General features: G+C 39.4%; 1 protein-coding gene across 1 annotated transcript in view; it reads right to left on the bottom strand.

Annotated features, from left to right (window-relative positions):
* Positions 1-14,798, bottom strand: part of Kpna3 (karyopherin subunit alpha 3) — a 72,524-nt gene that overhangs the window by 25,982 nt on the left and 31,744 nt on the right. Inside the window, exons 2-4 of the mRNA XM_050152227.1 lie at positions 12,065-12,109; positions 250-339; positions 32-61 (exon numbers count right to left, since the gene is read on the bottom strand). Coding sequence (XP_050008184.1) covers positions 32-61; positions 250-339; positions 12,065-12,109 — 165 coding nt within the window. The remainder of the gene's footprint in view (positions 1-31; positions 62-249; positions 340-12,064; positions 12,110-14,798) is intronic.

Here is a 14,798-nt window from a genome sequence, read left to right as displayed (position 1 = left end):
TCAGAATGGTAGTATTAAATTAATAACTTACCTGCAATATAGCTTCTAGTGTTACGTTTTGCTTAAAAAGAAAGAAAGATAGTTCAGCAGAGAATATTAACAAAACTAACAAAACTATTAGTATGTCTGGTTATGAATTACTATGCCTTGTAATTATCACTATCTGATTTTTGTTAAATTTAAAATAACATCCACTGGTCATGACGAAAGTATTTACAGACACATTATAAAAACAAGGGCAAGACTTACTGCTTTAAAATCAGCATCGACATCTGAATCTTCTAAGCTTTCTTCCTGGGGAACATTTCTCTTTTTCAGTAAGTGTTCATCTCTTTTGTTCTGAAAGGTAATAGATAAATGTTTAAGAGTTCATGAAGGCTGTTGTTAATAAAATTGTATTGGTGCCGAATTAATTAACAATGAACTTGTTTAATTCCACTGTATCTGTGTCATCTCCATCCCCAGCTCTTTAAGCACCAGGTGTTCTGACCAACACTCTAAGGTACTTGAGGTACAGAACTATGCATCAAGCAGTTTTCATCTACCTACTGCTAACAGCTACCTGGAGCAATTTATTAAGAAGATCTTAGGATAAGTATTAAGCCTAGTTGCAAGCTGGGGGGTATAAGACATTATTAAGTGTCGTATGAATTAGCTGCATTGCCATGTATGGAAGAGGTCAGAGAAACACTTTTGGGATTCAGTTTTCTCTTCTGCTCTTATGGAATCCAGGAATTGAATGAAGGTGGTCAGGCTTGTGCTGCAGGTACTTTGACTGACTGACCATCTTGCCAGCCCAGATTAAACCCTTGCTACCTAAATTTTACAAACAAGAGTTCCTCCTATCCTACATTTCATGACACCCAAATTGTTCAGAATGTTAACTATGCCATTTCAAGTATTATTTAACAGCAATAAATTTTTAACTTAAAATTTGAATAAACTTCTGGTACCCAATATTTGTGGATCTTTTCGATTCTGAAGAAAAAAGTTATTTAAATATCCTTAATATTCATGGCAACATTCAGAATAGAAAATGAAAACTACATACACATGTGCAAACACTAACTTCTGCTCTATGTACAAGCCAGCACATGCAAACACAATGACGTCTATATAGTCATCATTCTTCCTTAGTAACTACACAAATAACCAACAGTAGCTACCTTTTAACCTACAGTACCTCACAGATGGCAAAGCCCCTGATGGATATATATGAAGGTATAGTGAAAACAACGGTGGGTGGCGCTCTCTGGTTTTTGTTCTGTTATGTTTATTTGGTGTGAGGCAGTTTCTATGGACAGAACCTGGGGCTTTGTACATGCTGGGCAAGCACTCTGCGACTAAGCCATACATGCAGATCTCATGATATTTTTGGCCAAATGACAAAACGTGCTACCAACAGTAAAGGACAAGTTAACTCTGTGTGCTCCCTGGTCTGGTGCAGGGAAAAAGAACAACAATTATCCCCTTGGCATTATTCCTAATCAAACTAAGTAACTTTAGAAAAACCAGAAAAACCCTAACCTACTATTTAATAATAACAATAATAAAGCCTGCATGCTTCCAAGATGAAGTCACTAAAGATGAGAAAGACTGGGACCAGTCCTACAGGAAACGCAGTATGTGATCTTGGATAGGCTCTTTGACTAACAATCTGCAAATTCTGAGTCGACTCTACTGACTAGAAGATGTAATCTTATGTTATCCTGATAAATGTACTATTACACAGAAAAGTCTCTTTCTATGGATACTAAAGGTAATAGAAAATCCTGTCATTATTTGTAGCTGGATCAAAGAAAAAATACATGTGTGTCTAATATATAAATAAAAGAAAGCAAACATGGAAAAGTGCTAACAATCCAAGGAAGCTATGTGCCACAAGCATGTACAGTGGTTTTTGTATTTCTTGCAATTTTAAGTTTCAAACTACAAACCTGAAATTGCTTCCCAAAAACTAAAATTAATTCCATTTACAAGTTTAAATAAATTAACTTTCAGCACAACTATCATCCTGGCTAGTTTTTTTTCCCCCCCTTTTGTCAACTTGACACAAGATAGATGGACTCTCAGTTAAGAAAATACCCCATAAGATCTGTCTGGAGGCAAGTGAGAGGCATTGTCTTGATTGATGGTTGATATGGGAGAGTCACTGCTAGCAACGCTACCCTCGGCTGGTAGTCTAGGTGCTCTAAGAAAGCAGGAGGAACAAGCACAAGGGGCAAGCCAGTAATTATCAGCCCTCCTCCATGGCCTCCACTTCAGTTCCTGCCAACTTGCCTACATGACTGACTACAAGCTAGAAGATGAAATAAACCCTCTTTCCCCCAAGTTGCTTTGGTCATGGTGTTTCCTCAAACTATTCTAACCCTGATCCCTTCTATCTTCATCCTGGTTCACTTCAGCTTCTCAGCACCTGAAAAGTTAAGCGCCCAAATCTCTCGGGAATCTGACTCCATTTATCACTCCTACTATTCCAGGATATAAATAGATCCCTGTCACAGGATAGCACTTTTCATCATAAACAACATGTCTGCTTTCGTAGGTGCACCCTTATGTACTTAGGGAAAAGCTTCCTATACTTTTCATTTGGATAGACAGTGCCTTGCTAGGTAGTCCTCACTGGCCTGAAATTTGCTATCCCTATCAAACCAGCCTCAGACCCTGATGTGCCTCCCTCTGCCTTCGGACACTCTAATAAAGGTGTGCGCCACCACACTGGACAAACCACCTTTCTATACCTAAATTGTTACGCTTCTTTTCAATTATGATGTTTAATTCACTAAATCGTGCACCTTCCTCTGCAAATGTGAAACAACCCACTTTTAAATGTGAAACTACCCTTTTAATTCTTGGACTCAGTTTATAAAGTCGTCATTTAATTACTCTTCCTCTCCCAAGTGGAATAGCTGACAAGCATACTTTCTGGAACTGTCTCATCTAGTGCTCCCGTGGTAGTTTTTGTTTCATAAAAGTGGAGAACTTTCCAATCGCCAATCAACCTCCTCCCCTAAACTTTCTAGAAATAGTCGTTATGCATCTTTAGTTCTTTAGAAACCATGGCTGCTCCTGACAACACAGAGAACAAATGAAACTGATTGGTTGGACTGAAAGGCTTGCATTGTATGTCAATCAGTTCATATAAGCAAAGTTCCTAAGCTTTGACTGATTGGTGAAAATTGTAACTGTACCTTAGCATTTGTTAATGCTTATAATTTTTGTGCTTATAAGCCCCATTTTTGCTCCTGCGTGGTGCTGTCAGGAGAACAAGGCTCCTGAATACTTGTCCTGCAGCTCTAATCGATCAGAGACCGGCTTATTTGATGAATTATTCAAATCTTTGGAACCTTTAAGTGTTGTCTCTTTCCTTCCTCATGGTTCATAACAGGCTAGGTGTAAAATCTGCACTACCTTGCCAACCCTTAAATTCCTTGGACCATTTCTCCAAGGAATCGTGTGATCCTTTTAGGATATCAGTAACCAAGAGGTAGTAAACTAAGTACTCTGGAGGCTGAGGCAAGTAGATGGCGGCTTGAGTTCCAGGACACCCAAAGATATATAGAGACCCTGTCTCAAAACACACACGGAAGGAAGGAAGGAAGGAAGGAAGGAAGGAAGGAAGGAAGGAAGGAAGGAAGGAAGGAAGGAAGGAAGGAAGGAAGGAAGGAAAGAAGACAGGCATCTAAAAAAATTTTCTAAAAAAAACAAATCAGAATACAACAAAACCAAAGAAATAGTGCAAGAAACACAGCTGCAAGGACATTCCCATTCACACACACAGACATTCCATTAAAACACAAAATAGGAAATGACAGAATATAAGCAAAAAATCTGGGGGGCAAAGCCGGGCGATGGTGGTGCACACCTTTAATCCCAGCACTCGGGAGGCAGAGGCAGGAGGATCTCTGTGAGTTCGAGACCAGCCTGGTCTACAGAGCTAGTTCCAGGACAGGCTCCAAAACCACAGAGAAACCCTGTCTCGAAAAACCAAAAAAAAAAAAAAAAAAAAAAAAAATCTGGGGGGCACTAGGCAAAGCATTAAGTTAAAACCATTGTGTTTGTTTTGTGTTGGCTATCTGTTGCTAGACACGGGGCCTGCCCTTAAGTTTGATTTGCATACCCAGAGGAATTCCATTGGAGAAAACCAATTTTTCCTTTGCAAGCAGTTAACAATTGGAGATGGCTTTCTGTGTTAGGAATGGGAACTTCTGTCCACTTACACTCTCAGTACTGAGAACCCCATCTGACTTAAACTATGCAGGCCCTGTAGCTGCTGCCATGGTCTGAGTTCATATGTGTGTCAATCCTGCTGTGTCTAGAAGGCCTTGTTTCCTTGGTATTTCCCATCCCCACTGATTCTTAAAATCTTTCAGCCTATTCTTCCATCAAGTTTCATGAGACCTGAAGGGAAGTATTTGACAAAGACATCCCATTTAGGACAACATGTTCAGAGTCTCTCACTTTATACACACTGTCGAGTTGTATGTAGGTCTCTGAATTTGTCTCCATCAACCGCAAGAGAAAGCTTGGGTATAGCAGAATGTCGTTAGCAGTCATTTTACTGCTACATTCCTTTAGCAGACAGTGGAATCTGGTACCCCTTGGGTCTAGAACCTATCTAGTCTCAGGTTCTTGGGCAGTGTCAGCCTGGTCTCCATCTCATGAAAAAGGACTTCAATCCAATGTGGTCGTTACTCCTACAACTTGTTCGCCACACCACTGCACCAGCACATCCTACAGGCAGGTCACTGCTGTAGACTGAACGTTTGTAGCTGGGCTGTGTGTAACTTTCCCTCTGGTAATATACAGTTACTTCCAGTACAATGAACTCTAGTCCATAGGGGTGAAGGTTCTAGGTAGGCACCAGCTCAATTTCTCTGTACAATGAGTTATGTAGTTGCTGCCTTCAGCAACAGGGCCTCACCATCAGTTTGTGGAGAAAAATCAACAGGGTTAGAAATCACATTGGTTGTCTGGGGATTTCCATAGGTTCCCTCAGCCAATAACTCAATTAGATGCAACCATTTCTAGCAAAGGTTTCATTTGGCTGCAAGAAATGTCTCGTTGGGGCTGTCTCCCCTGCTACATGGTGACATCATTTAGATTTCATTCATAAACATGTGTTTAAAAGCCTCTACTGCAGTAGTTTTTCATATAGCACCTCAAATGGTCCTTAGTGTAGTTGTCCCTCTTCCATCTCCTTCCTTCCCCCTCTTCCCTTCCCCACATTTGATTTTCCCATTCCAGTCTTTCCACTTCTTTCTTTAATGTCTTAAAGTTTTTATTATACAAATCTACCATATGTTTGGTTAGTTACCCCCCACAAAAAACTTTTGAGGCTATTGTTAAAGATATTGTGTTTCTGATTTGTCTCTCGGTCCATTTGTCGTTTATTTATTGGAAAGCTACTGTTAAGGATGTTCATTTTTCTTTGCATTTACTGAAGGTGTTCATCAGCTGTGGAAGCTTAGTGTCAAGAGTTTTCAGAATCATTTATGTATATGATCACATCATCTGAATACAAAGATATTTGGACTTCCTCCTTTCTTATTTGAATCTCCTGAATATCTTTCAGTTGTCTTCTAAGTACTAAACTGAATAGATATGGAGAAAGTGGATGACCTTGACTTTTTCCTGATTTTAGCAGAAAGGCTTTGATTTTTTTTTCTCCATTTAGGTTGATGCTGGCAGTGGGCTTGCTATAAATGACCTTTATTATGTTGACTTATGTACTTTATTTTATATCCCTAGTCTCCAGGAATTTTATCATGACAGGATATTGGGTTTTATCAACCCCCTTCTGCATCTAATAATGCAATCAGATGGTTTTTGTCTTTCTACACTGAATTCATCTGGCCCTGGGTTGGCTTTGGTTGGGAGACTTTTAATTACTGCTCTTATTTCACTAGAGTTTGTAGATCTGTTTAAGTTGCTTATCTAATCTTGATTTAATTTTGGTAGTGGTATGTATCAAAAATTTTATCCATTTCTTTGAGATTTTCTAACTTGATGAAGTAAAGTTATTTTAAGCATGTCATTACAACTCACTATTTCCTTCGTTTCTGTTTGTCCCCTTTTGTTTTCTTGTTCATCTTGTCTATTGTCTGTGTGGATGTGTCTTTCCTTAGTTTCGGGAAGTTTTCTTCCATGATTTTGTTGAAATTTTGTTCTGTGTCACTGACTTTGAACTGATTCTTCTCCCTCATCTATGATGCTAATTCAAAGATTTAATGCTCTCCACGGTGGCTCATATCTCCTGTATGTCCCAACATTTCCCTTGTTATTTTAATTTTTTTTTCAAATTCCTTACTTATTTGATCTAGACCCCCTACTTTATCTTCCATTCCTGACATTCTATCTTCTAAGAGTACTGGTATTTTTCCTTTTGCTTGATTCATTTTACTTCTAAGACTTTCCTTGAGTTTTCTAGTTGATTCAATTCCATCACCACACCAGTTTGTTCAATTCCATTACCATCTCAGCTTGAGTCTCTTTAATATTTCTATCTTCTTATTAAATCCCATTCTCCAATCCTGAATTGTTTTTGTCATTTCGACCAGTCTTGCATTTGTGTTTTCTTGGGCATCAGTCCTTTATTTTCCCTAAGTTCTTTCACCTTAATTTCACTAAATTGTTTCTTTAAATATTCTTTAAACTCCTTGAATTCTCTGATAAAGTTTATGATTGTGCTTTTAAATGAAGTCTGAGTTCTGGGCTCACCAAGGTAATTCTCGCTGGAAAACATGTCTATTAAGTTTCAGAGAGATGACATTGGCTTGATCTGTCATATGGTTGGTATTTTTGCAATGAGATAAGAGCATGTGGACCTTTCTGTTGTTGTTAGTTCTGAGTATAACATGGATAAGAGCAGACGAGGGATATATGGGTAGGTTGGGCCTTGAGGTTGCAAATGGCTCGGGTAGAATGAAGTTAAATGAATGGACAAAGGGGACTGGGCTGGTGTACAGGATGTGCTTCCTGGCCCATGCCTAGAGTGTGGGTGGAAAGGTTGGGTATGAAATGAAAAGGACCTATGGGCTGGGGAAGAGTTAGGAAGAGTCCTGGAAGAAGCCTAGAGATCAGCATGGCACAGGCAGGTGAGGCTAGACTAGACCAAGGTACTATATGTGGAGGTCGGGGAAACTCACCTGGCTAGACCCTAGAAAAGGAAGGGAAGTTCTGGCAGGGTAAAAAGGTTGGATTTGGTGCAGAAGGGGCCTGAGGGTGGTAGCAGGTAGGGCATGTTTGAGTGGAAGCCTAGAAGGTGCTTCAAGAACAAGTGGGGTGGCCAGTACTAGATGTGGGAAATGGGCTAGATCTATTAGGTTGGGGAGGTGTGGATGGAAAGGCCAGAGACTCACCCACAGCTTGTCTTTTTATAGATTATGATTTTGTAACCCACTCATAAGTCTATGTCTGGCCCTAGATTATGAACATTTCCTTTATTTTTTCTACAAATTTTATACTTTTATGTTTAAATGTATTACCTGAGTCTGAATTTTGCATATAGTATGATGTCTGGGTTGAGGTATATTTTTGTTGTTTTTTAAAATATTATTATTTATATAAATGTTTTACTTGCATATTATGTTTATGTACCATGTATGTGCCTGATTCCCAGAGGCCAGAAGAGGGCATCTAATGTTCTGGGGCTGGAATTACAGATGGCTATGATGTACCACTTGGGTGCTGAGACTCAAGATCATCTAGAGGAGCAGCTGGTGCTCTTAACCACTGAGCCACCACTCCAACAACCTGAGGTGCTATATAGGTGTTCAGTTGTTTGGTGCCCCTTGATGAGAAGGGTATCCATCTTCCATTGAAATGGTTTGTACTAAAATCAGCTGGGGACTAAGGCTATGGGTTGGCGGCAGAGGCTTAACATGTGCTACCTAGGTTCAATTCATAGAACCATTAAATACATACATAAGTAAGAAATCTACAGGGGACTTGGGTCTATTTCAGAGTTTACCTCTGTGCCATGGATCTGTGGAACTGTCCTACTAGTAGTAAAGTATTGGTTACTATTCACTATATACTATAAGCTTCCACAATGAGAAAACCAATTCCTGTTTCCTTTTCCTTTTTTGCCAAGACTGTATTAGCTATCCTAGAGTACATTTTAAAGTAAGCTTTCCAGTGTCTATAAAAATTCTTGCTAGATAATGTATTAAACCAACAGATCAATATGGGATAGAATCTTCACTGTGTTGAGGTTTCCAGTCTGAATATAGTATACTTAACTCTGTTTACATAAGTCTTCCTTCCTTTCATTAGCATGTCATAGTTTTCAGTATACAGAACTTCTACATGTTTTTATTATGTATTTGTGTGTGTCTGTCTGTGTGTGTACCAATACAGGTGTGGAGAACAGAGGACAATACACAGGAGTTGCTTCTCTCCTTCCACCATCTGCATCCTGAAAATCAAACTTAGGTCATCAGACTTGCCAATAAATGCCTTAACCACTGAGCCATCTTGCCACCTCCTGTATTTTCATTTCTTTGGGGTAACTATAAATGGTACTGTTTTTAATCCTGTTTCTGCATGTTGTTAGTATTTATACTGATTTTTTTATGAACTAAACATTATGTTTATCAAATTCATTTACAGTCTAGATCTTCTAATATCTATTTTTTTTGAGATAGGTGTTGGGATAATCTTTTATTAGACTGTGTGAAGTTGTGTTTCTGCTTAACCTCACTGGCCTAAGGTACCTTCTGATTGGTTTAATAAAGAGCTGAATGGCCAATAGTTAGGCAGGAAAGGATTGGTGGGACTTCCGGGGAGAGACAGAAATTCTGGGGCAGGATCTGAGAGGTGGAGGAAGTAAGATGCACAGTACTGAAGAAAAGTAACTAGCCATGTGGCAGACTATAGATTAATATATAAATGGGTTAAGTTTCAAGAGATAGTTGGGACAAGTCTAAGCTAAGACCAAACTTTCATACTTAATAAAAAGTCTCTGTGTCGTTATTCATGAGCTGGCAGTACAAAGACCAATTACAGATAAGGTCTCATATATTCACAGGCTGACCCTTAAACTTGCTATGTAGCTGAAGATGGCTGCGACATCCTTACCCTGAAGTGCTGGGATCACTGGTAGGCATCACAACTGGTTTATATGGAGCTGGGGTAGAACATGGGGCTTCTTACAGGCTAGTAAGCACTCTACTACCAATGCATTTACTTTCTCAGCCCCAGAAGCCTTAAAAGTGAGTATTTTAGGATTTTCCCATACAGACTGTCTTGACATGGATAAAGCTATCTTTTCCTTGCTTTTCTTCGTACCTTCCTTCTCTTCTGGCATCGATTAGAACTTCTAACAGTATAATAATTAACAGCAGTAAGAATGGATCCTTGCCTACAAATCTTAGGGAAAGAATAGATAACTTGCCTACAAATCTTAGGGAAAGATTTCAGTTTCTCACCACTAAGTACAAAGTTTGTGGTTGCTCTTCATCAAATGTGATAATTCCTCTCATTCTGCATGTGTTTAGTCATTTAACCAGAAATGGGCAGTAGATTTTGCAAAATGCTTTGCCCAACTAACCAATATAATCTTATAATTTTTCCTGTATACCTTGCAAATATAGAGAAAGTTCAAGGCAAGGCTGTTGAAGTGGTTTAAATAAAAATGCCCCCCATAGGCTCATATATATTTGAACGTTTAAGGAGTGAAACCATTTGAAAGGATTAAGAGGTGCAGCCCTGTTAAGAGTAGATGTGGCCTTGACAGAGAAAGTGTGTCAGTGGGGGGATGGGCTGAGGTTTCAGAAGCCCAAGTCAAACCCAGTGGCTCTCTCTTGGCTTTCTCTTCTTCCTGCTTCCTGCATATCAGGATGTAGAATACTCTTCAGCACCACATCTGCCTATGTGCCCATGCTTCTTGCCACGCTGACAGTGAACTAAACATCTGAAACTGTAAGCAAGCCCCATGGTCATGGTGTCTCTTTACAACAATAGAACACTAAGACAGTCGTTTTATTCTTTTGAGGTTTCACAAACTCAGGCTTGAACTTATGGCAATTCTGTCTCAACCTTACAAGCACTGGGATTATAGGTGTAGGCTACCACATTCAGTTCAATTTGTAATACTCTGTGTGTAGAGGGTATATGTACATGCCATTGTGCTCAGGTGGAGGTCAAAGGACAGGCTGAGAGAGAGCTAGTTCTTTCCTTCCACATTTAGCTAGGTTCTGGGGATCAAACTCAAGTTATCAAACTTGGTGCAAGTGCCCTAACCTGGTGAACCACCTCACTGATCTACAATAAAGAGTATTTTTTAAAAGAAACATTTTAAGAAGAGAAACAACTAACTGATACAAACAATGAATCTGATCAGGCAAATGAGGCATTTAGTGATTTCTTACACTAAGACCTTAATTTGTCTCACTTTAGCTTACCTAACTGATCAACCATCAAAAACAGATTGTAAGTTTAATATAATGTATCAAAGTGGGAAATACCAGTAACAAGTTTTAAGTTGGTTCTCAACTTATAAAATATTACTCCTTGAACACTTACACTCAGACATATTACAGCATCATGGTTAAAAGTTTTGTCATTTGTCAGCTAATGACTTGAGCTAAAATATTTAATTCCTATGTAACTGTCCACATGAGAGAAACCAGAAGTATAGATGTCTGAGAATCATTTGTACAACATCTGCATACAGACTTAACAAAGAGAGTAAGGAGATAAAATGGAAACAAGGGTTCACATAACAGGAACCAGAAGTCAGGTAAGCAGTACATATAGACACATTTTTTTTTCTTTAAGACTGAAAAGCTTCATAATGTTAATCTAACAGAGAAAGGAATTTTAGGAATGAGTTAATCCAGAAAAAGGATCTAATTTAAGATACCAAGATTTGAAGTAAGTTCCAAATATATTCTTAGAAAACACAAGTATAAAGAGAAATAAATATACTTTCTTGGTTGGCAATTTAAATTCCTATAAAATAGGTTTACATCAAAATAGAATCTGGTGAAGATAACTATCTTAGTCAAATTCTATCTATTGCTGTGGAGAGACAGCATGACCCTGCAACTCTTGTAAAGGAAAACATTTAATTGGGGCTGACGTAAAGTTTAGAAGTTTAATTTGTTACATCATGGCAGGAAGCACAGAGGCATGCAGGCAGACATGGTGCTGGAGAGGTAGCTGACTTCTACATTTAGATCAGCAGGCAGCAGGAAGAAAGCCACTGGGCCTGGCTTGGGCACTTGAAACCCCAAAGCCCACTCCCAGTGACACACTTCCTCCAACAAGGCTACACTTCCTAGTATCACTCCCATAAGCATTAAAATATGAGCCTATGGGATCCATTCTTATTCAGACCAAGGTAACTCTCTAAACTCTTCCAAATAAAATAAAAGAAAATAATCTTGACACCACTTGCATTCAGTTAGCAACAAATAAGTTTTCTCCTATTGAAGGACGTGGAAATAGGGAGGGCACCTACCATACACAGACCAGAGAGGATTAAGAGAGCATCTTTCTTAAATGTTGTGGAATTTTAACAGTGACAAAGTGTTTCTCAAAATACCCAGAAGCCTTAGCAAAATAGATGCTGACTGTATAGAATTATGAACTATTTAGTTATATGAATTTTTATTTATTAGTACTACTGTGAGTTTGTATACGGTATGTGTGTGAGAACGTGTACTATGAAGGATGTGTGAAAATTAGGACAGCTTGTGGAATAAGTTCTCTCCTTCTACCGTACAAAAAGTGCCTCTACATGCCAAGCCACCTTGGCAGCCCTGGTGTGGCTGTACTGAGTGGTTTTAGGGATTACTGGTTGGCCAAAGTATTTTCATAATTCAAGTTATACACAATTTTCACATAGAAAAAAATTACCCCTTGCTCTGTGTACCAGTTTTTTGAGACAGGGTCTCATGTAGCCGAGCCTGACCTTAAATTTGCTCTGTAGTAGATGACCCTTGTCCTCAATCTTCCATCCTTTACTTCCCCAGTGTTGTGATCACATGAATGAGGTGTCACATCCCCAACCAGAATAATACCTTAACTCACTTCTTGAGATGCACACTCCCCTTACCTTCCGGAGTTCAACTGTCACTTCATTTCTGTGTCTTCGCATTGTCTACAAATAAAAATAAATATCACATTAGTATCAAAGTATTAGTACTGCTAATACGCAAACTGTTTCTTTTTAAGAATCAACTTAATCTTCTTAAAAGTTTTTGAGGTTTATTTTATATGTACGTTTACCTGAATATATGTCTCTGTATCACATGTATACAGTGCCCACAGAGGCCAGAAGAGGGCACTGAATCTCCTAGGACTACAGAAGAATGCGAGCCACCAGGTGATGTCAGGAATTGAACCTGTATCTTCTGCAAGAGCAGCCAAAGCCCCTAACTATTAAGTCATCTCTTCAGCTCCCAAATTTAATCTTAAAAATTAAAAACTGTATTATTTATTTAATCTGTTTGTTTTTGAGACAGGATCTCACTACATAACCCAGGCTGGCCTTAAATTCAAACTCCTATTCCAGCTCCCTTCCAAGTTTAAGATCATAAGCCTGTGCCATTGCATCTACCTGATCAATTCTTTTTTAAATAATGAACTGTAATTAGCTAAAAAGATGACAACTGAGCCAGGCAATGGTGGCGCACGCCTTTAATCGCAGCACTCAGTGGCCGGTGGATCCCTGTGAGTTCAAGGCCAGCCTGGTCTACAAAGTGAGTTCCAGGACAGCCAGGGCTAAACAGGGAGACCCTGTCTTAGAGTGGGTGGGGGCTGACATTGTTTTATCAAACATCTGTTGGTTGATTTGTATAAACTGAGGAGTAGATTGGCTATCAATGAACTACTATTCTATCCAAATTGCATGTGTGTGTATGTTTTGTTGCTATTGTTGGTAGTGGTGGTGATGGTTGTGGGGGGGGAGGTGAGCGTGTGAGCTGTGTCCTCGCTTCTGTATATTTTGCGTAGGAAATCTAAACTGCCTCACTCTCTCCTATCTTGTCTCTTGACAAATACCACAGAAACGATCACCTGTAGTAAACTCGTGGGTTCTAAACAAGGGGGTGCCGTTAAATTCCCTAGGAAGAAAATGGACATAGAATCAAGAATGCCCACACCCTCATCCACAAGCTACCTCATTCTTCCAGTAAGTTATAGTTTTGCTTAAGGCAGTCAGACGAGGCTTATAACCAATGAAATGATCTCTAACGATTCATATTTCAAAGTATCATGCAATTTGCACTTGATTACAGCCGGGTCCTGTATGAGCAGCTGCCACGTGCTTCTGCTACCATACCTTCCCTACCACGATGGACGCTACCCCCTCTATCTATGAATCAAAATAAATTCTGCCACCTTAAGTTACTTCCTTCAGGTATGTGCTCACCGCTGCTGTAACAACCCATGCAGTGCAGACAGGCTGTTGGAACTGGCTTGCAGGAGGAATGTAAAAGAGTTTACAAACAGGTACTAGGGAGCAAGAGCGCATTCTGTTAGGAGCCAGGGAAGTCCGAAATTATGATGCCAGCAGAAATAGAGGTAGTAAACATTGTGTTCATAAAGTTCCATAGGAAAACAAAGATTCTATAGGAACTAGACCAAAAGCTAACCATGTTACATTCTGGGGGAAAAAAATCTGGCTACATTCTATCTGAGAATTTTAATGAGGCTGAATTCAAAAGTAATGAACTAATTTGTTTGGAGAAGGAAACTTCAAGATATCCTAGCATTCAGGTTACTGCATGGGGAGTGCTCATTGCCTTTCGCCTGCTTTATAGCAAGAACTCTAAGCAGAAAACAGAGAAGAATATGTAAAATGTGCAATTTGATAAGGAAAAGGGTGTTAGAAGTGGCAGACAGACATGACAAAGCTGCTGCAAATGTTAAGGAAGTAAGGACAGTAAAGAAGAAACTGCACGCTGTAATGACACATTAAAAATAGTTTTGTTAGGCTTAAGAGTTGGCTCATGGGTTAAGAGTGTTTGCTGATCCTTAAGAAGATGAAAATTTGGTTCCTAGCTTGCATATTGGGCAGCTCATGGCTACCTGCAACTCTAGCTCCAGGAATGCAAACCCTCTTCTTGTTTCTGAAAACAACTACACATCCATGGTGTTTTAATGGCAACATCCCATCTATAAAAGACTCAGCATTGTAAAACTAAACATTTGTTTGAAAAACTCATTTGACAGCAGAATGTCTGAAAAACGAGAATACCTCTGTAAGAGTCCTCTGCTCAAAAAATGGCTGCCTGGAGAAATCTACTGCCTGGGTTAAGCTATGAAGACATGTGGCCACTACAGCCACAGCAGAACTCGGAGTCCAATTTTGCAGGCATGAAAAATACAAGGGTTTAAGGGTCATGAAGACTTACACCAATGTTTCAGAAGAGGTCAAGCAATGTGTAGCAAGAGCAAATCCACTGCAAGGAGAATCTGTGTGGCCACTGTGTAAAACTAAGGTAAAGCCTAAATTTCAGTGATGACCCCAATGTACTAAAAATGTCAGCAATACAGGATGTCTACAGAGAGAAGCTGGTCCAAAAAAAGGTCATGTGTGCTGCAAGGAATAGAGGTATAGAGTGAGGTCACCTAAAGACCAGTGGGACCCACATAAGGGTTCTGATGCCAGACATGGGATACTGGGCTTGGTCTTTCCATGTTAGGTCTCCATTCCTCCCTTTGGAATAGGAGTGATTATTCTCTGTCACTGTAGACTGAAACCTGATTTCTTTTTAATTTATAGGGACTCACATTTAAGAGATTGCCTTGAGTCTCAGAAAAGGCTGGATTTTTAAACAAAGCTG

The sequence above is a fragment of the Alexandromys fortis genome, unplaced genomic scaffold (genome assembly GCF_014885135.2).
Source record: "Alexandromys fortis isolate MF-2015 unplaced genomic scaffold, M_Fortis_MF-2015_v1.1 scaffold_75, whole genome shotgun sequence".
NCBI classification, from domain to species: Eukaryota; Metazoa; Chordata; class Mammalia; order Rodentia; family Cricetidae; genus Alexandromys; species Alexandromys fortis.
Note: the sequence above shows the minus strand (reverse complement) of the source record. Positions and strands in the feature narration are given on the sequence as shown.